General features: G+C 35.3%; 1 protein-coding gene and 1 long non-coding RNA gene across 3 annotated transcripts; one reads left to right on the plus strand and one right to left on the minus strand.

The window, feature by feature from the left end:
* Positions 1-5980: 5980 nt before the first annotated feature.
* On the minus strand, positions 5981-16005 carry LOC126812004 (uncharacterized). Of its 2 annotated transcripts, XR_007675801.2 has the most exons (4): positions 15847-16005; positions 11636-11761; positions 9175-9315; positions 5981-7896 (listed from the first exon to the last, which is right to left on the minus strand). It is a non-coding gene; the product is annotated as an uncharacterized LOC126812004 (long non-coding RNA). The 2 variants fall into 2 exon arrangements; XR_008785987.1 differs by having other exon boundaries at positions 5981-9315.
* Positions 16006-23417: 7412 nt separating this feature from the next.
* LOC126812003 (activator of basal transcription 1) lies at positions 23418-26299 on the plus strand. Its single transcript, XM_050538106.1, has 2 exons — positions 23418-23649; positions 25585-26299. The coding sequence occupies exons 1-2, from the start codon at positions 23448-23450 to the stop codon at positions 26127-26129; spliced, it is 747 nt and encodes a 248-aa protein (XP_050394063.1). The 5' UTR covers positions 23418-23447; the 3' UTR covers positions 26130-26299.
* The last annotated feature ends 576 nt before the right edge of the window (positions 26300-26875 follow it).

Raw genomic sequence — 26875 nt, forward strand, 5'->3', positions numbered from 1 at the left:
GCAGGTAAAACTATATAGCACCATCTCCTATCTCACGGAGGGTTAAGAGATAACGTATCTTACCTACTTCTACCCATGCATTAATGTGATTACTAATACAAGCAATTACCATCAATATAAAAGCATATAATTTATAGAATGCGGGTTTTAGCCATGGATGAACGTGATTACTAATAAAAGCAATTGCCGTCAGTATAAACGCATATATATGAAATGCGGGTTTTGCCAATGCATGGCCGTGATTATCTAAGTAAGGCAATTACCATCAATATAAACGCATAATATGATATATAAAAGCAAATTAAAGTCAAATTTCGCTCAATTTTCGATATAACGTCACGAAATTTGTTTAATGTGTCAGTAAACCTGTTGTGGGTGCATAATATTATTATTATAAAAATGTTGGGTTGGGCGGTCATATCGTGAATTGTTATACATGTAGCATACCAAATTGAACAACCGGTTAATACTGTTAAAACTGTTGTAATATAAACGAACAAAAAACAAGGGGTTGGGGTTGTAATCATCCATTTATTCATACTAACTTTAGAGGAGCATTAGGTAAGATTAGATAATTTCGCGTTTCAGGTCACTCATAAAATTCTGTCACGTAGTAAATTTTGCCGGACAACGACGTTTCTAACACTCTCCCAATCGAATTCAAAATGTCACTTATTATTTTACGTGCACATTAAAGTATACACGGTTCCTCGGGTTTTGCGTCCCACCCGAACGACAAATCGTTGTTCCGTGCCAAGGGAAACAATGGTGAAAAAATCTGCTAAATTAGGCCAATTATTATGTATTTTTAGTAACTGTACAGTTGGATTCTGTCCCTGGGCTCATTTCAAGCATCTAACTCAGAGTTATACTACTACCGGTACAACACCAGGTCAACCGCCCGTGATTATTATCAAATATCTCTTGTCGCATACCTGGAAAACACAGGAAGTTCCCCTGTAACTGTGGTATGTTAATAAATGTTAGCAATAATAAAACATAACCCGCAGAGATACGAGTGAACGAATCCAGGAATTTCTTCAAAAAGGCCAGGGGGGGGGGGGGAGTTCTTTCGACATCTTTTAGTCTCTCGTTCTGAAAACAATAATGATTACTGACTAATTAATAATTTAGATAACATTTCAGGCCTAAGGAAAGATCTGCAATAGGCAGATTTAGCACTTGCATAATGTATGTTTAATATTTCAAATATACTATTCAAAAAAAGTAGGGGATATTCAGAAATAATACAAAACTGCGGAAATGCACTGCTGTTTTTATTAGAGGTAACCAGTGTATGTTAATAACAGGCCAATTGCCTACACATGAACATAAACAGTTCATATGGGCGGCTTTTGATTTTTGTCTTAGTAATGAGTAATTGCTCCACCAATCCTCAGACATTCAGCAATTCGTCGTAGCATGCTCTTAATCAACCGTCCAATCACGATTTGGGGCAATCTGACCCACTCCTCTTGCAGTGCCACGGCCAATTCTTGCAGTGTTGTCGGTTAACGTTGACGTCAACAAACACGTCTTCCGATCAAATTAAACGTAACACACTAAAGCAAAGATACGCTAAACAGTAAATCTTATGCAAGAACCGATAAGAAAGCAAACATGGATAGGATATTATAAACCAGCAAGCGGTAGTTTTCATCAACTCTTCCTTGAAGTGTCAAATTTGACAATGAACCCCTCCTACGTGTATGGCGCTATTGCGTGTCGCACATGCAGCTCAGTGGTTCTGTTGGGGTGATAGAGAGAGAGAGAAATGGGGTTTAACGTCCACTCGACACAAACTAGGTCATTTCGGGACTAACATATGGTTTAATTTTATTTCAATAATTGGCTTGCGCATAGGGGTCTTTAGCAGTGGGATGAAACCGGAGAAAACCCACGAGGTTGGACAGGCGACCCTACTCCTTGTCACGTACAACCGGGGATTCGAAACCACGCCAGTCGACTCAATGACAGACTTTATGATACAGCGCGCGCACGCTAACCATTCAGCCCCCCCTTCCCTGTTGGGGTGATAAGTTCTTCATCTGTGAACATACTCTCAAAGCATGTCAAGTGTCAATGACTATTTATCATATCACAACCTGCATAGGTATTTGCATTTCAATATCCCCTACTTTTTTTTTTGAAGAGTATAGATTGCGATCAACCATCAGCGCGGTACCTATCGGCTTCCATAGAAAGCAGCGTGTGTCGTATTGTTTTCTAATTAGAGACTTTTGGCAAGCGGAGTTTTCCCCCATCCGTATCACGTATCCGTATCGTCACGTGATACGATGCGTTAATGTAGTTTTGGCTGATTTTCGCACCGGGTATAACGTATGAAATGAAATGAAATGGAGTTTAACGTCCTATATAACGTAAGAGTAGCTGAGCTGAGCTTAGTTCTATTAACAGCATGATCACATCAGTACTAGTCAAGTGCTTAGCCAACAAATTTTACTGGAGGGAGTGAAGTCGCTCGACATTCTCTGAGCTATTAAAAAAAAAATAATGTCGAATCTTATTAAAAATCTTCGACTTTGACTCGACAGCATTTTTTGGTTTCACTAATGTATCATTTCAGAAAGTTTATACCCCTTTACCGTAGAATCACATCATTTACAGATTTGCATGGTGCACTCCCTAAATTTAGCACGTAGATCAACCAGCATGCAGACACAACATTTCAGCGTCTAACAGTAGCAAAAAGACGGTAAAAAGACGACGATGTCATACGGACCTTTTCCGTATGAAAGCTGTTCGATACGTGTGGCCGTATCCGTGTGCCGTGACACGTAGGCCTATGAGAAATACACACACACATTGATGACGTCAGACGCAAAATCGATACGGATACGCGATACGGACCAGGAGTTTACGCTTGCCAAAGTCTCTTTTGTATCACCACAGGAATCTGACCTTCTAATCGTATATATATGCATACACCATACTCAACTAGACAATATAGAAGGAATGCAATGCCTGTTGAAGTCTCGATTTTACCTGCTCTCGCTTCGGAACGTTTTTTTTCAACAATTCATAATGTCAGGCAATCAAACCTTTGTCGATTCATTCAGATATGTTTTTCCTTCAATCTAGCCGTTTGATTTGCATAAATACTACCCCAAGATACCATAGCCACTTGTTTCCAATATTTACATTATTTTAGTTCGTTGGCGTTTATCATTGAATCCATGCGCTGACGTCACACAAAAACCTAACCAAACTCTGAAGTCCCGTATATACTTCCGCCTCAAGATCATGAATATTCACCAAAACCTGGCAGAAAATGTATATTCAAACCCTCTTCTTCGATTCTACACCCAAAAGTCAACAAAAATCGCCATGCAAAAGGGGGAAATGGAAAGGGAGAGAAAAACTAAAAATATCTTTGGCCCTTGTTTCAATGGTCTAGTCACTGTGGATTGATTTTGTGTGAAGTCAGCGCATGGATTCAATGACAGGCATTGCATTCCTGTTCTTTTTTTATTATATTGTGTAGTTCGGTATGGTGTATGCATATATACGGATAGAAGGTCAGATTCCTGTGGTATCACATAGTTACCCGTGTTGGAGTGCGTAGCGGGCGCTCTATTTTTCATAACACAATAGATAACGGCTTTAATAAATACTCGAAATAGATAGCTGATTGTGACATTCGAACTGAAACAGAAATGAAATGGGGTTTAAGGTTCCTGCACTGTTCTGCTCAGATTTGTCTAACGCCTACTCTTTCGAATTTGAACTGTCAAGGGTTCAGTTACATGGACGCTAATGTGTACACGAGAATTCGACTTTTAGTGACCATCCGATTGACTAGACAATGATCCTTTCTCGGCCAAAAGCGGGATAGAATCCGTAACACCGCTGCATACTATGATAAATGCAGCTATACAAAAGACAATTCCTAGAAACAGGCAAAATGTTACCACTAATTTACTATCAAGCTATTAATATTTTACCTGAATTCGTTCAGTTATTCTTGGGAAACGGTTGATGTGTCATTTTGTTAAACAATGATTAGAAAGAAAAAGTACGAAAGAACACGCACTTGACACCGTAAATACTTACCGCCAAAATCTCCACCCCTCTACTATGAAAGCCCGTGGTGGCCATTATATAATCTCTAGCCTACTTCTCGCCGGTGAAAAAGTGGAGAAGTCGAGGGAGTAGCGTTATACTGAGAGACTGAGAAGTCCAGGATACATTTTAGCACAGATATCTTTTTAATTTGTGATCTTCTGCTCATTTAAACCCCGAATTGTTTGAAAACGTTTACCTGACGGCGTCCACTCCATTAAATCAGAACTTCTTTCAAATTGATAATAAGTAATGTACTGTTATGTCATCGTTGGTCCTTCATATTTAGATATCAATGGCATTGGCGTGTTTATCCAGTCTTAAACAGATTATTAAAAAACCTGTGAAAATCTAGAACTTTATTCGCAGTTTGCTTATATTAAAAATTACCAAAAAATATTTTGGCATAAATTCTATAGATTATGTATATTTCAAAACACTTTCTTATAGTTTTATCAGCGCAATTAATTAATCTCATTGTATGATCCGGACTATAGATGGATATAATATGTCGTTTTTTCCAGCTTTTTTATGACCATGCTTTGGCCTTTTTGTAATTTCACAGTTTTTGTACCAGATTCTCAATAATATAGACCCAACAGCTATTTTTCTTGTGTTATAACATTAGTAAGAACGCTATCAAAATTCAGAATATTTTGACTGTAAACAGTTGAGATGTAGGGCAGGTAGTTACATATTTATAATTAATAGTTTGTGTACCTAAAATATCCCTTGGCTACCCCCATAACTTAATTCACCAACTAACTAACTGAAAATCATAACAAATGACACATTAACATGTCGTGGAAAACATTAGCATGGCGTGGTAAGCACCAGAATGTCGTGGTAAACATCAGCATGTTGTGGTACGGTAAGCATAAACATGGTGTGATGAACATTAGCATGTCGTGATAAGCATAAGCATGTGGTGGTAAACATTAGCATGTTATGGTAAGCATTAGCTAGTAAGCATTAGCATGTCGTGGTAAGCATAAACATGTCGTGGTAAACATTAGCATGTTATGGTAAGCATTAGCTGGTAAGCAGTAGCATTTCATGGTAAGCATTAGCATGTATCACTCTTGGGAGGTAAGATTTAGAATTTATTTCAATTTATGTCGGGGCTAATCAAGGTTGAAAGCCAAGGGGATTTCAATGGCTGCATTGATGACACTCTATCAGGGATTCTCCATTAGTGAATTGGTATGGTTTGAGCCATACTCCTCGCAGTGTTTCGTTTGATTAGAGCTAATCCCACTACTCACTGTTGTAAAGAAGGCAAATTCTTGTTCTAAATTACGACTGGTCAATAGTCCGATTAACAACCAATATCTAACTGCGTAACAATACCAAACAGAGCTCCAAATTAGACCAAATATGTTTACATAACGTTATGTCATGACTCACGATTTTATTATGCCCAAGTAACCAATGCATAGCAGAATATTGCAGAAAAACTAATTGTGTGACAAACAAGGCTATCAGTGTGTATATAATGTAAACAATACTGTTTTGAGTCGAACAACACTTTCGCCATTTTTAATACCTTATATCACTGCAAAATTTTAGGGGAGGCCCCTGATTAAAAGAAGGGCTGTCATGTTGCTGTGCTTGGGGATAGATTTGATTGAACGGGAAGAATAGAAACACTCCCTCAAAGGGCAAGTATCAGAAGCTAATCCAGCAATGACCAGAGAGGGATTTCTCGGGACATTGCTTCGGGAATATGGGCGTGAGCATGCTTTATAAAGGTAAGTATATAAGACACGAATTGTGCTCGTTTCAAATCCGTAAGTGTGGCAGTGTTGCCGACAATTTCCGGACGTTAAGCTGGGTAGCCATTCACCGTATCCCGTCCATCCTTTAAATTCTCATTCACAAAAACAAGATGGACAAGTTCCACTATTAAAATTTTTGTTTATTAAAGATTTTTATAAAAATAAATTTGGTGGATATTTCTCTTGGTGAACACATTACATGTATATACAAATAAAAATTGTTTAGTATTTACAATCATAATATTATCATGGTACATGTAAGTATAACCTGGGGTATAACATCTAAATACATTATGTTATAAATTGTGTTAACATGTTATAAACGGTTTTATCAAGGTATAACATCCGGTATATCATGTGGTATAACATGTAATATGTTATGGTATAACATGATCTATGTATGATATAAAATGTGGTATAACAGGATATATCATTGAAAACTTGACATTTCGTGGTATAAAATGTGATATATCATGATATATGGGGTATAAAAGAATATATCATGATATATGTGGTATAGCAGTATATACTATCATGGGATATAAGATGTGTATATATGGTATAATATTACGTATATCAGTAAGAAATATTTGTATCTTAGCATAATTTTAAAAAGCTCTGGAATGAATGCATTTTTCTGTTTACTAGTTCTGTGGGTTTTTGTTTCTTGTAAAAAAATGTGTAATCACAGAATAAAAACTTATAAGCACCATTTATTAAATAAAGATTATCTATGTGGTTGTTGTTACCAGTGCTAGTAGGTTCCGAAACATTTTTTTCTTCTTAAGAATTTAATTTGAAGAAGGAAAAAAATGTTAATATTAAGGGCTAACTGACTCGCCCCGGTGTCATTCTTGTAAATGGTTTTAGTGGCCAAGCGAATATTCACTGCTGGCAGTTCAGTCTTCAATGCAGAGAATCGGATACATTTGTCAGAATGATTATCAAATATAATCGAATTTGTATTTTTATACCTTACTAAATTTATTCTGACTTATCAGGGATGCTAAATAATATTGTTAGATTTTGTAAGATTGAGTACAAGAGGAAATTGTAAAGCTAAATATGTACTATACAAAGCCAAGCCCCTATATAATTAAAAACTTAAAATGCTACTAATTTTGTTATACTGCTTAACAAGGCTGGATAGAGAAATAAACTGCATCACATACTTGTGGAAAACAGCTAATAATATATTTGGCGACGTTTTGATGAATATCACAGAGTAAATTTTCTCTGTGTGAGTATTCTCTCTTCAAGCCAAAGGTCGCCCAAATATATTAGTACCGGCAAGTCCAAATATATTAGTAGTTCTTTTCCATGCGTTATGCTCTACTACAATTATCTGTTAATAGCATTTAATTATGATTACGTACACACAGTCAGAGATTTCATAATTATTTAAAATATTATCCATTCATTATCATATCAAACAACATTCTATATAAATGTATTTAATAAAATGGTCACTAATCTGTTAAGCATAAATAATTCCCTACGCATTATATTGACTAGAAATATGGTGCTATGACACCCTTGTAACGATCCGCTATAATGATCAATCGGCATTCCTCGGATTTCTTGCCTAACCCAGAAAAAATCACTAAGATTAAGTAACAAAAGTTAGATTGGGTGTCTTTATTTAGTTACTACTTTAGAGTTTGCCTGAAATAAATTATAATGGGAAAACAGTGGTTTTATGTATTTAATGGTCATAGCTTTATTTATATCCTAATGAGCTAATCCATTCATTTTTATAGTACCGTAACCCATGTCAAATTATGAGGTATGCACACAGTAGTATAAGCTATTATGTTTGTTCAGGTATTGTATAGATGATATGTCCCAGTATTTATATTTAATAAAATAAATACGTATATGCACAGTAAACTGAATAATAACCAAAATGTATAAAAGTTAAAGTATGATGCTCGCTGTCCAGTCTAATTGGATTTGATACAATCTTTGGAAATACCCACTTGATCATCATATGCGACCATTTAACCCAGAAAATGGGTTGAAGCCATCTAATGGCCTGAAAAAGATTAAAATAAATTCAAATTACAACCAATCGTGTTTCACCAATACCGACCAAGCTTTACCATAGCATTTTAAAACTGATAGAGAGGCTGAAATCGGATTAATCACGAATACTCCTCTTGCGATTCGATGGGTGTCCGGGAAAACTTTAAGGCCTAAAACCTAAACAACAGGACCACACCGATTAAACAGAAGTATAAAAACAATTTTGTAAAATTTTAACAAAAAGACAAAATTTTTCTAAATAGTGATGTATAATAAGGCACGTTATTTCCTGTAAACTATATTTATATACAAAAATATCTTTAGGAAGCTGATTTATATAAGCCAGTGGCTTGTTTCTGTATCCCGTTTTATAGTTTAAATAAAATAGTCTATCTATAAAAGCAGTTGTCTCCCCTGAACTAATATCTTACAGATTAACCCTGGGAGTAGAAACGAATTCTCCCTCCCAGATTAAACTGAATTATGAACACAATCTGTGTGTATAATTATCAATGGTGGTATTCACGAACGCTGCTTAAAACTAATAAATGTTTAATTAAGTGTGATTTAAACTAATTCCTCATAGATAAATTGTTTCAATGGCAATTAGTAATTGAAATGGAATATACAGGTCACAATTATATGGAATACAATTACACGTACTGTTTAATTACTGAGCGACTTTTCGACCAGGCGCCTGTTTTAAGTAGTAATTGTATTCCATAAAATTGTGACCTTTATGTATACTCATAGATAAACTCTGTTTAGTCAGAATCAGCATTCAAAAATTCGAGGTTAATATATTATATATACGCATATATCTCCCTGATTATCTTTTGGCCACTTTTAAACATTACGTACAATGATATTAAAAAGTCATTCTAATTTCAATAAAATAAAAAGATACATTTTATTCCACTGAGTCTTCCATTATACGGTCTAAATACTAAATACAAGATACCTTAATGTTATAAATATAATATTGCAATTCATGCCCAGACAAAGGGTTGCTATAAATCTAGTACATTTAGTATTTAACTGGTTAATAATTTATTCCCGTTCTATCATCTTAAATATCACAATCTCAGATTTAGCCAAAAGTTTGATTAATGCAAGTGTGTCTGATCCCGTCTACATGAGATTTTAAACCTGGGTTTTAAAGCTGATTTAAGCACATATCTCTTAACAATTCAACAAGAATATAAAACAAATTATTGTAACAATAAATGTTATGAATCCGCAAACCAGAACACAGTCGATAATCCCACAATTAATACTAATATAGAACCTTGATATCTAGGACTACCACCACGACTACCACTACGTCTACTGGACGTTAAACGAGTTGACGAACATGTAATTTCGCTTAGATCTTCCAGTTCACATGAAATCTGGTAACTTCCACCGTGTGCATCAAATAATTTTTTCTCTGAAAAAAAAAATAATAATAACATAAGTGTGTGCTTTCATAGATTCGAGCAACGAAACATGTCAACATCAGCTAAGTCGTCCGCAACTCCTTCAACGAGTAACCAACCAACCCCAAACCAAAAATAAACCAAATGAATAAATGGCACTATACTAATAATAAAACCAATCTCCCGACAATCTTCCTCTATTTTGTTTGTCTAACCTTTCGACCAAACCCTCTCGTGACACTATCCTGTGTCGCGGTACCAAATAAAACGACTGTGGCACTACGGGGTCGATGTGACTGTCCTGGTCACGGACTCCAAATAAGAGATAGGCTGTGACACACCTGTGTGCCGCGAGATCTTCCTAAGTGTACCGCGAAATTTTGAACGGCACACTAAGAAAATGCGAAAAACCGCGTGATCCCTATTGAGTATTCACTAGTGTCTACTGGTAAGGTTCATAGCTGTGTTCTACTTTTTTCAGTTTGAGTCATTCTATGTGTCTATGACTAGTCTGTGTCTACGGTTGTATGCCGTCTATAACTTGCCATGTTTTTATTTTGCAAAATTCAAATATTTTTCATATATTATTTAGCCAAGTGTGCTGCTATTTTTTCATGTGTTCCAAGGTGTGTCGTTGGCAAAAAAAAAAGGTTGAGAACCATTGCTATAGGTAGAGTTACGTTGCGACTATCCTTCGTCACGGCACTGAAAAGGAATTAGCTGTGACATTTATCCTGTGTCTCGGTACCAAAAAGCGAAGACTGGGACACTATGGATGTGACATTTACGTCTAGGACTTTCTTTGACTTCACGCTGTGATAACTATTTCCAATAATCAATTAAGTCGGAAACACTGTTTATGTTGTTACTATATCGAATACAGAAAACTACAAAGGTTAAATACGGGAAAACTACAACATCGAGTTATCAAAATATCCACTGTCTGGGTTTGAAATCCTTTATAACTCTGACCTAATGGCTTAAACATCACATTTTGTCTATCGTATGCTCTCAGCCGTGGCGGTTGTGTGTATGACGTTCCACTAGGAACTCATGGATTATGCCTTCTCTACGGTCTCATCATAGCCGGGGAGGCTATGATGTTCCCCTCTCGGGTCGCTCTATGATGTCTGTATCCCTGGCCTCTAAGCCGAGGAGTCTGTGAGTATGACGTTCCCCTGATGTTCCCCTATCGGGCCGCTCTATGATGTCTAAAGGGAAATTTAACCTCACTCGTTCTTATAGTATAGATGTGTCAGCTATTAGGGCGGGACAATTAGCATTTTTCGGTAAGTGTTTCGTATGGGCACCGTTTTACGTCAACCTTATCCTAGATTGTACTAATCCGTGCACGAGATATCTGGAAGATAGTAACCCCCTTCCAGAAATGGATACTGGCATAACTGTCGGTGAGTTAGTTTAAGAAAGTCATAGAATAATGCAAGCTACTTCATTACCCTAGTTTTTGTCACACATCATGTAGGTAACGAATTTATATATTAAACAGAACACCTTTCTTAGAACTAAAATAACCCCTATAGTATTACATCTCTGCCAAACCCAAACTCTACCAGACAATCACCAGAAAAGTGTTAATTTATTTTGCCGACGTTTCGAAGAGTACTCTCGCAGCGTTTTCAAGGGCAAAACGTTGAGAGAATACTCTTCGAAGCATCGCCAAAATAAATCAGTTCTTCCATAATCATGCGTTACAGATATTGGTCTCTATCTAGTCACTAAATGTCGCTCTATCCAGTTACTAAATGTCGCTCTATCTAGATACTAAATGTCTCTCAACCTGATTAAAGTACAGATCTATATTGCGTTCCGTTTTTTATACTTTCGATGGCCTACACTACATGAAGATCTGACCAGTTGTTTTGGGGGGTCGCGTCAGAGGTCATACGAGCGGCTTTTGACCCTATGACGTCATATATTTGATTAACCAATCAGCATTGATGTTTCTAGTGGATTACCCACAGTTCCGTGCAGCTCATACCAAAAGCTCGCCGTAACAGACCGTTTCATTGGATAATCCCTCACATCACCCAGAACACGTCAATGATAACAACTCTTCCAGTAAAGACAAGTAAAATGAAATTTTGAACTATAAGAAATGAAACGAAATAGAATCTGTGTTTTAATCAGATTGAAATATCTCTCTCTGTCTAGTTACTAAATGTCTCTCTATCTAGTTACTAAATGTCGCTCTAAATATCTCTCTATTTCTAGTTATTAAATGTCGCTCTATCTAGTTACTAGCGGTCGCTCTATCTAGTTTCTAGCTGTCGCTCTATCTAGTTACTAGCTACATCTAAAGGATTAAGTTACCTTCAACTTTACTTTGTCGTATCTTGATACAGACACTGTCATCTATAGGATATGGTGGTATATATTCAACTACACAATCCACTCTAGGTAAACCCTTTTTACATACATTACAGCTAGCACTGGATGCTGTAAATACACCAAATAATATCCTTAATTAATACAATATAATATCCTTATTTTTTACCAATTAGTATCCTAAATTCCTGGAAAATAATATCCTTAATCCTTGCAAAATAATATTCTTAACTCAATACAAACTATATACTGGTAATATTGTCTTAAAGATAATATGTTCTTGTGAGCAGATAAACGAATGGCACTTCGGTTGTTATTCAGTGTAAAATTATATTTGAGTTTGAGAATGTAAATAAAATACATATTTAAAGGGTGCAAAGCTCTATTCTTGGGAATTATATTACTCCCACCAAGAAAACAAATATAATCAATTTCAAATAATCTCATATTCAATATAACGTCTAATTGCGTCGGTCTGTTCTAGTACTCATTGTAGTGCTCGTAAAAGAACTCTTATTGGCAGTTAGAATGCGATAAAGAAAAATCGGAAAATCCGCCTATGCCCATGCTATATTTTCCCCATAACATGTTTGCATTACCTCCAAAAAACATTTCATTTCATTTCTTTTACAATCTCATTTACAATGGAATATCATTACTGTGTATTAAGGGAGAAAGGATTCTCTTTGTCGAACAATGCTAATAGCGATATTGACATTTAACGTGTATATGGTATTTAATATTATCTCTATTGATAGGATGTCGGGCATCATAATGTCCGGTTATTGGCCTATCAATTAAACACACAGGTCGCTATAATGTCACCCGTATGTTACAATTATAAAAGTTATACGAAATGTGATGAAATGAATGACAAGAAAGGGGGGGGGGGTTAACGTCTTACGTTTATGTACCAACCGGGCTAAAGAACATAGTTACATGCACTAAAAAGCGGTGTTTCGGTCTATTGTTTTTCGTCCCATCCCAACGTATAGATGCTCTTTCCAGGCCCTATAAATGGGGCAGTTGTGTTATTGTCCCAACAAAATGGGGTGTGGCAACGGGTGTTCTAGGGCGAATATTATGTGTACTGGGCATTATAGTCTAGGTATATCACTCCGGGTGGAAGGAAGCTGGCGTTAATCTCACTTGTGAAATAAAATGAGGTGTCACGTCCTAGTCTTCTGTAATGAAGGCGGGGAGCTGTTTTTTTTTTATTTATTTAATATTTTATTTTATTTTATTTTATTGTATTTTTTTCGACATCGCATAATAATCCTTTTTTTAAAAATCGTCATAGTTTTAAAAAGAATGTGTAGCCGGAACAATTGCTGTCCGGGCAATAATTCTCATCCCTTGCGATTAAGAATAGCTTAATTTAACTTCATCCTATTCAATAGCGGATGTAACGCGGGTTCCAAATTGTATCCCGTTATGATGTCACATTAACCTCGAAAATTCTTCAAATTATTGTTCTATTTATGGAAAACAGGCAGAAGTGCGTGACCTCATTCTTTCGATATGTGAGGCTGTTTCGCACGTGACCCCTTTCTTCTTGAAGAACCCAGAACAGTTGTTCGTTATAAGATATGCCCTACACTCTCGCGTTGACAGTTGAAGCTCTTCCTTTGTCCGTCCAGGGACAGCAAATAACAAACACTGCGATCGGGTGAAAGGACGTGGGGAGAATACATAAAAAGACACGTCTTAGTTATAAAATAGAAAACTGAATTATTTTTTTTCTGTTGTGATATATTATCTGTTTATTGTATCATTTTCTAGGCTAATACTTGTACACAAATTTATGCGTTTCAATAACATGAAAATCCAATGAGTTACTGTTATATTATAAATTTATTATTTTTCCATGTTTACCAGAATTTCAATAATTTAGGCTTAAACTTAAACAGTATTTCACAAATATCGTATGAATTTAAAGGCATAAAGATAGGATACAAAAACAAGCCAAAGGATGCTTATATTGTATAGATTAACGGTATAGGAATAGTATACAATGTCATCTTTTGCGTTTATTTATTACAGTACCTAAAAAATAGAATTAAACAGCGGGGCAAATTATTAATTATCTATATTCGTGTGAATATTAATTGAACATGACTATTGTATTCGATTTAATGAAACCGATAACTTTCAGATTAACGAACTATAAGGGATCAAGATAAAATCACTGTAGCTACTTAACGACGAGTATATAGGTCTATATTGACATAAGAGGGTTTAATAAAATATTTTGTCTGCTTAGAGTGTTCCTTAACTTTTCTACACTTGAATATGGCTAAAGTGTAGCTGGTGTGTTCTATATAGTATTCCTGATCAAGGGTGTTTTATGGTTATATTCTAGATGAACTTCACGAGCCCATGAGGGGTTGGGTCATCTGACGTTTTAATTTCACTGATGCAATAAATAGGCGTATTTTCACAATAGATAAGGAGATGCAGTGTTTGATCGTAAATAGTAAATACAGATGGGAGTGCCAAATATCCGTTTACGATTGAAATTCAGGGGCTTGTTTCACGAAATTTTAACTAAGATAAAATCCAAATTTTAGTAATTTGATTGGATAATATTAAGATTGATTTTAGTGCTTAGCCAATCAAAATTGAAGTATCTACTAAAATCTGGATTTTATCTTTAGTTAGAATTTCGTGAAATAGGGCCCTGAGGCCTGTTTCACGAAATTTTAACTAAGATAAAATCCAAATTTTAGTAATTTGATTGGATAATATTAGATTGATTTTAGTGCTTAGCCAATCAAAATTGAAATATCTACTAAAATTTAAATTTTATCTTTAGTTAAGATTTCAAGAAACAGGGCCCAGGTTATTAATTTATTTCTATCTCGGAACTGAAATAATATGATCCGGGTCCTGTTTCATGAAATTTTAACTAAAGATAAAATCCAAATTTTAGTAGATACTTCAATTTTGATTGAATGGTAGAAGCGGACGTTAAATAAAGCTATTCACACGCACACGCAATAATCAACCGCATTGCATACGTAACAATAGAAATAAATGTCATATGAAAGTTTCAAAATGACTAATGCATTCACGTGTTGGGAGACAAATACAGAAAAATTTGTGATTAATAATGTAGAAACCGTACGTGTTGACTCTAATTTCAAGAACTCCGGAAGTGATATCATTTCCTTGATATAATGTTCTATACGAGATTCTAAAGTCCGAATTATAATTGCGGTCTGTATCCCAGTTTATTTAGGTTAATTTTAGTAACCGTATAGATTATTATATACTTTAATTTTAATAAAGTTCGTGATTATTATATTATCATTATTTTAAAATAATATTTAGTACAAACGAGTCTGTTTGTCAGGGAGTCCACGGTTGCCAGGGGAGTCAAGTTCCCCGGGCTTTCTGGTGTCAATGGTGTGGGTCTAGAGGGTCTCACGAGGAAAGGGGTTTAGTTGTCTGGATGGTACCAAAAATCATATTTCCCGTGAAGTGGAAGCCCGTTATGTCGTAGCACACTCTATGGTGTATATGCCAGTATTAAACCCCATTTCATTTCTAGGTTCAAATCGTTTTGTAAGAATAATTTCATGTATTAGTGTAATAATTCTTGAATTTATATACATTTGTATAAAACACCGTTTTCATTAGCACAGTGCGAGCAGAAAAGTAGGTCCTTAAACCCCATTTCATTTTATTTGTATAAATTGTTATTAATCCAAATTTTAAAAATAAATCTTAAATACCGGTACGTTTGACTAACCACTGTAATGTGAGAGGAGTTTCATAAATTAAATAATTCTGGCTGCAGTAGGAGCTGCAACAAAAAATAACTAATCATAAATAATATTAGCTTTTAAGTACTGGTTAAAAACTATTTATATTATATAGCTGATGTCTGTTCTTGTGTGGGTGAAAGTTTCTAGAATAGGGCTATGTTTATTTTCAACACACAGTGCTTTTTTAAAATACCGATTCTTCCGTATTAATTTTCTTTATACGCCATTTTTAAATGTCACTTTAACATGAGCTACAGAAGAAATCTTTCTATAGAACATGTGTTCACAATCATGGCATCGGTCACGTGACATCTAAATATTCCTTGACTCTCTAGAAAATGACAAAACTAAACAAAGGACTTTTAGAACATCTGAGTTCCTTATAATTGATAATAATTAAAACATTGATTGAAATAATAGTCTTACCTCTATCGATTGTATATACAATTGATATAACACAGAATAATAGCAACTTATCCATTGCTTTTACGAAGTGTGTTATATCTAAGCCTCGCCTCTTATTCGGCAACCACTGTTCAAATAACAGTCTAACTGAACCACACGCCTTAAATATTCATCCAACTAACACTAACTTCACAGTCGCAATATATATAGCACATATTATCCAGACCTGTACAATGCACGACTATTATAATAGTATGACCCTTAATTAAACTTATTTGTAAATTAATTATTTTTATCTCGTTGGTTAATTGCTTTGTTTTGGATGGTTTCATTGTAATTATAAGTTGGGACAAAATATATATTTACAAAGGGGCCTCATGAGTGGTGTTTGGACATGCGTGTTTATTTTAAAGTGCTATCCTAATCTACCAATAAAAGTCACTTAACCTTAATCCCTAGGTGTGGATTATAGTAATCGGTGGTTATCAAAGTTTTAGATACACAGAATAAACTAATTGGTATCGATATTCTCCATAATTGTGTTGTATCCTATTATGCGAATTATATAATTATACTTTGGCCAAGGCAGTGTATGCTATATTTAAGATGGTTTTAACTTTGTGGGTCATATGCTTACATTACTATACTTTATATCATTTATTGGATATTACTAAATATTTGGGATTTTCCCCGTTAAAATCCATTAAATATATGAGATTTTTCCCGTTAAATATAATTGAGATTGTTTTCCGTAAAATAAAATTGAGATTTGTTCCGTTAAATAAAATTGAGATTTTTTCCGTTAAATATAATTGAGATTTTTTCCGTTAAATATATTTGCTCTGAGTGTGTATACTTTTATCAAGGCAGTGTATTGTATAATATAATTCTAACAGTTCCTGTAGGGCACAAACAACAATGCACCAAAACTCTTAGGATATTGTTTAATAGCGTTGCCAAAGGGTTTTTAAATACACAAAATGTCTCTAATATGATTATTGCACTGCAAGCGTCAACTATTTAGATTCAATAATCTGAAAGAATTTTGAAAAAATATTGAAAATTAAAAAAGTTATGGCATTTTGAAGACCGCGAATTGGAGGCACCAAAATACGGCTTTTTTTTAAAAACGTAAAAAACCTGACCGAAGCTAATATCTCAGACACTATAATAGGTAGATCCACGAAACTTGCAGAATTTGAAGTTCAAGATGTACTGGATTGAATCAAATTATCGGGAGACTCTTCGGTTATATAGTGTGTGTGCTACAGACTCTCAAACTTACGACCGAGACAATTTTCGTTCAAGGTCACAGCAAAAAAATGACGTGATAGTTAATAACAAACCATGTATAAGTCCCAGGGCTTTGAAATATTTACCCAACCCGTTTTTTGATGTGATAGATACACAAATAATGTTTTCACATTGTTATCGTGTTTTTTTTATTAGGCATCAGCTACTCGAATTGCATTTTTTGACTATACCATGTCAAGGTCATACAGAAAGTGTAAGGTCACGGGTCAACTGTAGGTCTAGAGAGAGAGAGAGAAATGGGGTTTAACGTCCACTCGACACAAACTAGGTCATTTCGGAACTAACATAGGGTTTAATTTTATTTCAATAATTCGCTTGCGCGTAGGGGTCTTTAGCAGTGGGAGGAAACCGGAGGACCCGGAGAAAACCCACGAGGTTGGACAGGCGACCCTACTCCTTGTCACGTACAACCGGGGATTCGAAACCACGCCAGTCGACTCAATGACAGACTTTCTGATACAGCACGCGCACGCTAACCATTCAGCCATCCAACCCCCCTGTAGGTCTAGAGGCTATTAAAATATTCACAGTCTTTTCCTGGATACATACACATGCAAAACACACAGACAAAAATAGTTGTTTCAGGAATGGAAAATCACAAGTATTATGATCAATAAAAATATCTTTATTTCAATTAACAAAATCAATAAAACTTAAAATCAACAAAAATAAATAAATAACAGAATTTTTCTGGGTGAAAACTTATGACCTAAATCTAAAAATAACAGAAAACAAAACTGTGTATCATGATCAACATCAATCATATGAAAACTACCAACTACAAAACCAAAAATATAAAACTTAAAAAAATTAACAATATATGATATAATCACAGGGATTACACATGACAAAATAATTTCTTTTTTGGCATGACTGGACGTCATCAAAGTCATATGCAAATACAAAAAGTTACATGTATAAGTAATCGAATGTTATGACATTATTAAAGAAAGAATCACCCCTTCTCTATAAATAACAAATATCTCTGGTTATAAAATTTTAAAAAAAAAGATGTACAACAATGAGTAAAAAATTGCATACAGTGATAAAAAATATCAATGCTGTATTCTCAGAACTAAAGCGTGGAGTGAAAAGTGGCATGAATCTTGGAGCTTGCGTCTGTGCCTGGAAAATAAAATTGATTTGGTACAGAGCAATATAATCCCTGGCCTCTTCCGATTATGTTTTTTAAAGTTATAATAAAAGAGTGCTGCATCAAATAAACATAGTATAATAATTGTCCTAAAGTACAGATTGAAATGCCTTACTTGAGATTCACTTGCTCCAATTTCTTTTTCACTCTCCTCAGAATCTGTTATGAATAATGGTTGTGAATACTCTTCTTCCATAGTAAATATAAGCTTTAAAATAAATGAGATACACATTTTCATTTTGCCTATGCCAAGTCAGTCTTATTTCAATATTTGGGGATATATTTTTCTCAAAAGTCCATTTTTTTTTACAAGTAATGTTATTAAATTTGCAAAAACATCTAAATAGTTCACACTTAAGTCTCCTACATCCAGGCGCAAATTAAGTCAACTAAAACAATGACAGGCCTAAATAATCTAGACTACCTTCTCGCTTAAAGTTGATCAAAATTTATGCATTCTTAGACCAAAATATTGTGGAACGAAATTAATATTAAAGAAATATATAAAAAGATAATAAGTGATAATTTGCATCTTACAGTTCCCAAAATATATTTTTTTAATTTTCAGGCTATGATTTCATTATGGGCCTACTGTACATTTAATTGAATATCACTAAATGTTTGAGACCACACTGATCCGCAGTGAATATTTGCTTGGCCGCGACAATTACTGATAAGGATGACATTGATGCGGCTTAATGAGCTAGAAATATTAACTTTTTTCCTGCGACAAATTAAATTCTAAAACATTTTTTGTATATATTGGAAAAATAAATAAAGGCGTTTGACGTATTTGTAGGTAAAAATTATTTCCGACTTAGTGTAAATTGGTATTAAATTGACTAAAATGCAGCATTCTCTCCGAAGCAGTTATGTCTTATGTAAACAATGCACGCGCCATTCAGCCAATGATTCACACCGCGTGCTGTGACAGCACGTGTTAAGGCAGTCATCTATGACAGAGATATTATACGAGACTCGTAATTCTCTGTGAAACAGATTGGTTTGAGATGCAATCCAGGGTACATGTACATCGGGGGTAGCGCCTGTGGGGCTGGCAGGGAAAACGTTGCAAAGTCGTTTAGATGGTACAAAAAATCGTGGTGAAAAGTAAAATTATCGCCGCTCTGTTCTTTTCAGTAATTTGAGTTTACACGTCTACCACTATACAGCAACCGGCAAATGGGAAAATAAAAAAAAATACTGTTTTTAACATTATCATTATAACTTCGAATATCAATAATAATTATTTCATTTATCTTATCCTCATTTTTTAAAAAAATTATAAGTATGTATAAGTCCAGAATAAGGAAATTCGTTTACTGGGTAGACGAAATTACTACAATTTGGAAAGCCTTATTGCTTTAATTGGTTTTCCAAAGCTTTATGTTCATTCCCGTCGTCTTAATCCCGCCATTATCTCGGTTTGTGCAAAACAGTAGGACGTTAAACCTAAATTCCCTTATGTCTTCTTAATATTATGATTATCGGTGTTCATGAAAGTTATAAATAGGTGAAATCCGCAGCAGGATATGTTACTTGTTGATAAGGTTGAAGTACCCGAAAACTTTTCATTGCGACATATGTTCACATATATCACACGCCATTATCCCCCGTGGTGGATGCGGTGGGCGTTTCTCTTACATGGTTGTTATTTTTTCTGGGATAAAAACCTCTTATCTCACTTTTATCAATGATTTGTTTCTCTCACAAGAACTTAGATTTATAACTATATATACGGGTCCTGAGAAGCTTGATATTATAATAATATATCAATAAATGTAGAAACTCTGTCAAAATTCGACCTAGTCGGTAAAGAAAACCCGCTAAGTCTTCCTACTAATTCAATAAGATTTCCGAATTGAAACATAAAATTATAAAAAAATAAAGCAGGGACTTCAAAGATAGCTACATGATTATATTATGAGAAAATGCGCGCAATATTTGTAAACGGTGAAATCATTCTTTTAAAATAGTATCTGGTAATTTACTAATTTTCAAACGATAACCCCTCCCTTTGTTGTTATCGTTTATGTGTTTGAATGGATTAAAGGTGCATATGTGATATCGTTGCGTCAGGAAGTATTAAATATCTAAATGACTAACAGACCGCTGCATACAACACGTGATACATCTTGACTTTGCACAATTCTTTATTATATTCTTAGTATCAATAAGATATTTGTAACGGAATGGGAAACACATGTCATTCACCAGGGACGGATGCTAAATAATTTAACACATTCCTTATTAGGAGTTATTTGGTTTCTCAATCTGACCAATTAGGTGTAATTGTTTATCGCCCGAAAACACAAAGTTTCATTTTCAACGTTAGTCTTGCTTTTGATAGTCAACTGAGGAAAGCAAAATTGGTCATGGCTCAACTTTCGCCTAATACTGTCTTTAGAATCATATTCCCCCCCCCCCCCAAAAAAAAAACCCCACAAACTGGAAAAACACAAACTCAATAAAATCATAAAATCGACTGAAATATACCTTCAAAAGCAGTTATCGGTAAAATACATGTTTCTACTAAAAAGTCCTTCAATTATTTATAAGAGGACAATGACAAATTGAGAAAATCTTTTAAATGAAAATGCGATCCTCAAAGTTTAAAATAGAATATCGTCGCGCTACGCCCAGCACTCATAAAATTGTGGCCCGTACTTAAATTAAATACAATGGCCCTTTCAAATAAGATATCTAAATTTGAACTACAGGAAACCATGATAACATAAAGAAATATGATAATATTATTCAGTTCATTCTTCCGGTGTATTGTCAGTTTTCTAAGTCTTGAAACAGTTTAATGCCGTGGACCAGTCGATACATGTAGTGACTGAAGATTACAATTGGTGACACGACAATTAAATGATAAAAGTGAAGAAAGATCGTATAACAAAGTTTATTTTCGTAGCAATGACAATGGAGACCACGGTATTATTGTCAAAACTTCAATATTCATAACTTCGCACAGAATAGCAGAAGTAATTTGACCTAAATATTCAACATGTTCATTTTCATTATCTATTTTTAAGCAGGGGCGCTGAAGCCGCCACATTTTTTTTATTAACTATGCAATGATAAATATTTGGTTCCTTAGGTTCCTATATCCAGGCAAGGGGCACTAAAGATAAGAAATATGAGTGACCAGTCGGTAATAAAACTCTTTGAGTATAATGCGCCCCCAAGCGGCTCGAATATATGCCCCGAGTGGATGCTTCTACAAAGAAATATATAGAGATATAATTGTAAAAAATTTCAGGGGCGGATCTAGGAATTTTTGCAGGGGGAGGTTTGTCAGGTTCCTGAGACAATGTATCTTATGTGGGGGAGAACTTTCTCTGTCAATGTCGTGACTGGATTACACACACCGCTTACGTTTAACGTCCACTCGACTCAAACTAGGTAATTTCGGGACTAATGGTTTAATTTTATTTCAATAATTCGCTTGAGCGTAGGGGGTTTAGCAGTGGGAGGAAACCGGAGGACCCGGAGAAAACCCACGAGATTGGACAGGCACCCCTACTCCTTGTCACGCTCTTATATAGGAAATCCTTTGTTAGGAAATTTAACAGTTGACGTTAAACCCCATTTCTTTCCTTTTTAATGCGTTCCACAATCCTATCCGGATTAAGATTTCATCGGCCCCAGGACTAGAGGTAATATTTTCAAAAATGATGATTAAAATTTAAACATTTGCTTTAAGTAATTTCTTTCAAACAATTTTCTCCAAATACTTTAGTTCAGCATTTACAATTGAATTACATACTTTCCACCTCGTCAATTTTGGCTCCGTGGGGTGGGTGGTTAACCATTGCAGAACCACTGGCCAATTATCTATCATTATTGAAAATAGTTTTTTTGGCGCAAAACTTACTTAAAAATCCGTATCAATAATGAGTTCAGGAAAGTCGTGACAATTAAATTCATGGTTTGAATAAGCTTCCCATAATCTTTTTAAAATGTGAGTTTCTTCTCTGCTTTGCCACATAGAAATGTCAGATGCTTATAGTACTATCAAGATGTCCATAACATGGGGGTTAATGTCCTACTGTTCTCCACCAACATTGTAGGCCTAAATGAAGTGTGATACAGGAAATTTTACGCGGGCACCGGCGCTACGGCCAATTCCGCGTGCACGTCTCGGTTTACGTACCATCCAAACGACTAGACGCTTGCCAGGTCCTCCTTCCTCTTTCCCCCAGTGACAACTGGAAACCTCACCGGATAATTAGGCTACGAGGAGCGTCCAAGCCTAACATTGGGATCTCGAAGACGAGTAGGCGGAAATGACGCTGTTCGGGCAAAATGAGCCGTCATAGCATGACATTGCCCTTGTTCATTAATCCATTTGTTGCAAAAGGGCAGAATGTTAAACCCAATTTCATGTGTTTTTCACTAGGTATGGAGAACGAAATGATCGGTTCCAGTATGTATCTAAATCGACAAGAAAGTACTCCGGCGATATAATTTTAAAAATTTTCTTTGAGAGGACCCCCGAACCCTCGTGATTAGGGCTCTTCGGAAAGTGCCGCTTCCGACGGACGTTCCTTTAAACCACCCCTGGGTCGGAGGAGCGCAATTGCACAATCTTGCTCCCTCCCACGCCCTACCACACCCTTCCCCTCCGCCACACACACTTTGCTACCACAACCCACTGTTTAATGAAGAAGGGTTTCGCGTCATCTTATCTGAACTAAAAACTAAGTGGGTTAGGCGCTGGCTCGCTAGCCTGGAGGTCGGGTGTTCGATCCCTGCATTGGCCGAGAAAGTTCATCCAGATTTTTCGGCGTGGTTTCCTCTTGTCAGTGATGCAGGGCGGAGGGCCTGACAAGGACAGCTATCTAGTCCTTCGGATGAGACGAAAAACCGAGGTCTCGTGTATATATTGGAATGCACGTAAAAGATCCCCCTGGCAGTTGGAATTCGATATAAGAGTAGGCGATAGTGCCGCTGCCCGGGCAAAATTTCCCTCTTAGCACACTGTATGGCGTATGCCCGTCTTCATTAGCCCAGTATTGGAGCAGAACAGTAGGACGTTAAACCCCATTTCATTTCATTCATTCTGAACTAAAAATGGCTGAATCCAAACCCAAATTTTAGTCGAAACCTTATTTTAAAGCGAGATAACTCTCACAAGTGTAAATAAAAAATGGAGTCTCAAGAAGAAAACGTGGAAATGGAACAAGATAATATTAAAGAAATAAAATCATTACCACCAAAGCCCAAGAAAAAAACGGTCGAACCAGGAGTTATATATTTAAGCAGAATACCGAATGGAATGACCGTGAGGTCGTTTAAAGAAATTTTAGGACGATATGGAACCATAACTCACTGCTATTTACAGCCTGACGGTACCCTCTTAATCTTATATTTTTTATTTTTTATTTTATACTTCACAATAAATCACAATTCGCTCAAACAATTGACTCAGCTAGTGTGAAATCTATGCTTTCTAATCAACTGAACTCGGTATAAGACCGTAGTCTGCCATTCTTTTTGTCTAGTGCTTTCAGGCTTTGGGTCTAAAATGACATGCATATCCGGACACTAAAGACAAAATTGCAGATTTTTCTCCAGAATTATGTAATGACTCAAATAGTTTGGACAGTTCATCTGCAGATGGTTCTGAAACGTTGGGTAGTTTCTTTACTTCATTTTGAGCTGGAGTCGTACCTGGACCGTTGTCAAATTTCTTCTTCTTTGTTTTAGCCGATGTAAAGTCAATATCTTGAATAGTTTTATATTGAATCTGAAATATCAACAAAGATAGGTTTTATTTAAATAGGGTTAAATCTTTGTATTTATAAAAGTTTGTTGTTGGTCTGGTTGATTTACATCAATACATAAAGAAACTCTGACCCACATGAATCCACATTAAAATATATAGATAGGCCTACATACCTTTTGAACTGAAGCAGGCAACCAATAAGCTTTCTTTCCGGTCACTGTCTGAGAATTACACATCTTCACTGCAGCTTCTATGTAAAATAGCAGGGCCCCCACATGTGAACAAACTTCACCTACACCAGCCATACATGTACAGTTTCCTGATATGACATTACCATCATTTTCACATATAATCCATGGCTGGAGACATGCATCATTCATCCTTTGAGAATGTTTTACTTTGGCTGTCAAAATAAACTTCCCATTTAAAATAACTCGACTGACAGTCTGCACCTAGCCACTAATGAAATAGTTGTATGACTCCAGGGACTTGTAGGCCTTTAATTCCTGTAATGTATAAGCACTCTGTGTATACACTAAATAATTGACAATGTCTGGATAAGTTATATCAGGCCAGTTATCACACGATGAACTGCTGTCAGGAAATTGCATTTCATAAGGGTCCACACTGCCTATCACTTTAATTTTATCATCATACCGCTCCCTACATACTGCAGACAAATTCTCTCTGTATTTCAACTTGGAAGATTCGCCAGATTTTGCCATAATGAATAACCAACAAAAAACATCTGATAGTGATCAATTGCATTAAATTATCCCTATTATATACCACTAAGCAATTAGTTTCATAAACCCATAGGTCTAATTAAACTTCAGTACAATATTGCTAGAACAACAATTTTAATATTATTTTTCCTCTATGGGGGGGGGGGGGGGGGGCTTTGTTATCAATTTTGACCGTCACGTAAATCATGAGGTGCTAAAATGTGATTATAGGCAATAAAGAGTAAATTATCACGATGTGTTAAAATACGATTAGGCCTATACAGAAAATGATAAAGAAAGAGAGTGTTGTTCTAACAATATGGTATTTAACGTTAATTATATCTTATTAATGTTTACAAATAAAATAAATACCTCAGTTATGTTTTCATAAACGCATTTTACTCTCGGACCCATATATCTTTATATAAACGTTCAAAATATCGGCAAAATAATACAAGATAGCGTACATAGTTACCGCGAGTTGCCATACAAGATGGTGTCCTCGCAATGAATTATGGGTAATTCCTTTCTACGCGGAACCATCTATTGAGTCAAGTAGCATGGTTTTGATTCCCAGCTTGTACGTGACAAGGCGTAGGGGCACCTGTTCAATCTATTGGGTTTTTTCAGGGTCTTCATGTTTCCTCCCACTACTAAAGCCTCCTATGTGCAAGAAAATTATTGAACTAATACTGAACCATATGTTAGTCCCAAAATGACATAGTTTGTGTTGAGTGAATATTATACCCCATTTCTCTTCCTCTCTGTGTTTTACTACTACAGTAAGAAATATCAAGATAATTATTATAATTAATTATTTTATCTTCTTTCAGAGAAGACAGTTACTAAAAAAGGAAGAAAATATTCTGAAGGATGGATAGAATATTCAGACAAAAAAATTTCAAAACGTGTAGCATTATCATTGAACTGTCAAAGGGTTGGAATCAAAAAAAGAAGTAAATGGTACGATGAACTTTGGAATATGAAATACTTGTCAAATTTTAAATGGTTTCATTTAACAGAACGATTAGAATACGAACGTGCACTTCGTGAACAGAAACTACGCAAGGAAGTGACTCAAGCCAAAAAAGAGACAAGCTTTCATATACAAAATATTGGAAAAAGTAAAAAGATGAGAAAAATGGAAAAAAAGAAAAAAGAAAAACCTGAAGAATTTAAAGATGACCAGAAACCTGATAGAATATTTTCCTATAAACTTAAAGATACCGAGAATGAAATTTTAGCCCGGAAAACATCAGGAAACATAAATAAAAACAGTGATTCTCTTAAATCTTTCAACCCCGATAATTATGTGAATCCTAAATCGGTGAAAGCAAACACTTCATTCTTAAAAAATATATTTTCTGGTGGTTTGTGAAGTGAATCATGTATGTGTATAACTACACAGAAATTTTTCAAAAACAAAGTTGTTCTATATTAAAGGAGCTAAATCGCTATTCTTTGGCACCTAGAAATGGACAGAAATGGGTCGCAACGCATATAATAATGTAATATTATATAAATGTATATGAACTGATTTACATTCAATTGTTTCTCTTTTTACTGAAATTTCTAATTTGTTATGTTTGGCAAAATATGCGAAGAGTGCAAATTGAATGGCAGTCTTTGGTGTCTGGTTATTCCAGTCTACAACGGTAGTATTCTCCTGCATGAGATATATTTAGCCTTGTTCATCGAGTCGCTTCATTACAAATGGCACTGAAAAGCTTTCTCTCGAACGATCTGTGTGCTAATTTTAAAATTTTCATTTTGTCTTAAATTGAACAATAAGTCATGTTTGCTATCGAAGACTGTGGATGATATTGAGTTTAAAGTCGGGTAATAACTACCAGAAGTTGTTCTACATATATGTTAAAGTACGAGTTTATACATGTAATTACACAAAAGATTTTCTGTGTTAAAGTATGAGTATAATTAACTGGGATTGGGAAAATGTGGTGAACATCTTGCAGTGGGTTTTATTGGGTTCGTTTCTGAGCTGATCTTGGATACTTTTGGGGGACGGCCAATTCAGGATACCTGGGGTGATGCTGTACATTTTGCAATGGGTTTTATTGGGTTCGCTTCTGAGCTGATCTGGGTTACCAGTACTTGTTCTGCACC

Source organism: Patella vulgata, chromosome 2 (genome assembly GCF_932274485.2).
Source record: "Patella vulgata chromosome 2, xgPatVulg1.2, whole genome shotgun sequence".
In the NCBI taxonomy this organism is placed as follows: domain Eukaryota; kingdom Metazoa; phylum Mollusca; class Gastropoda; family Patellidae; genus Patella; species Patella vulgata.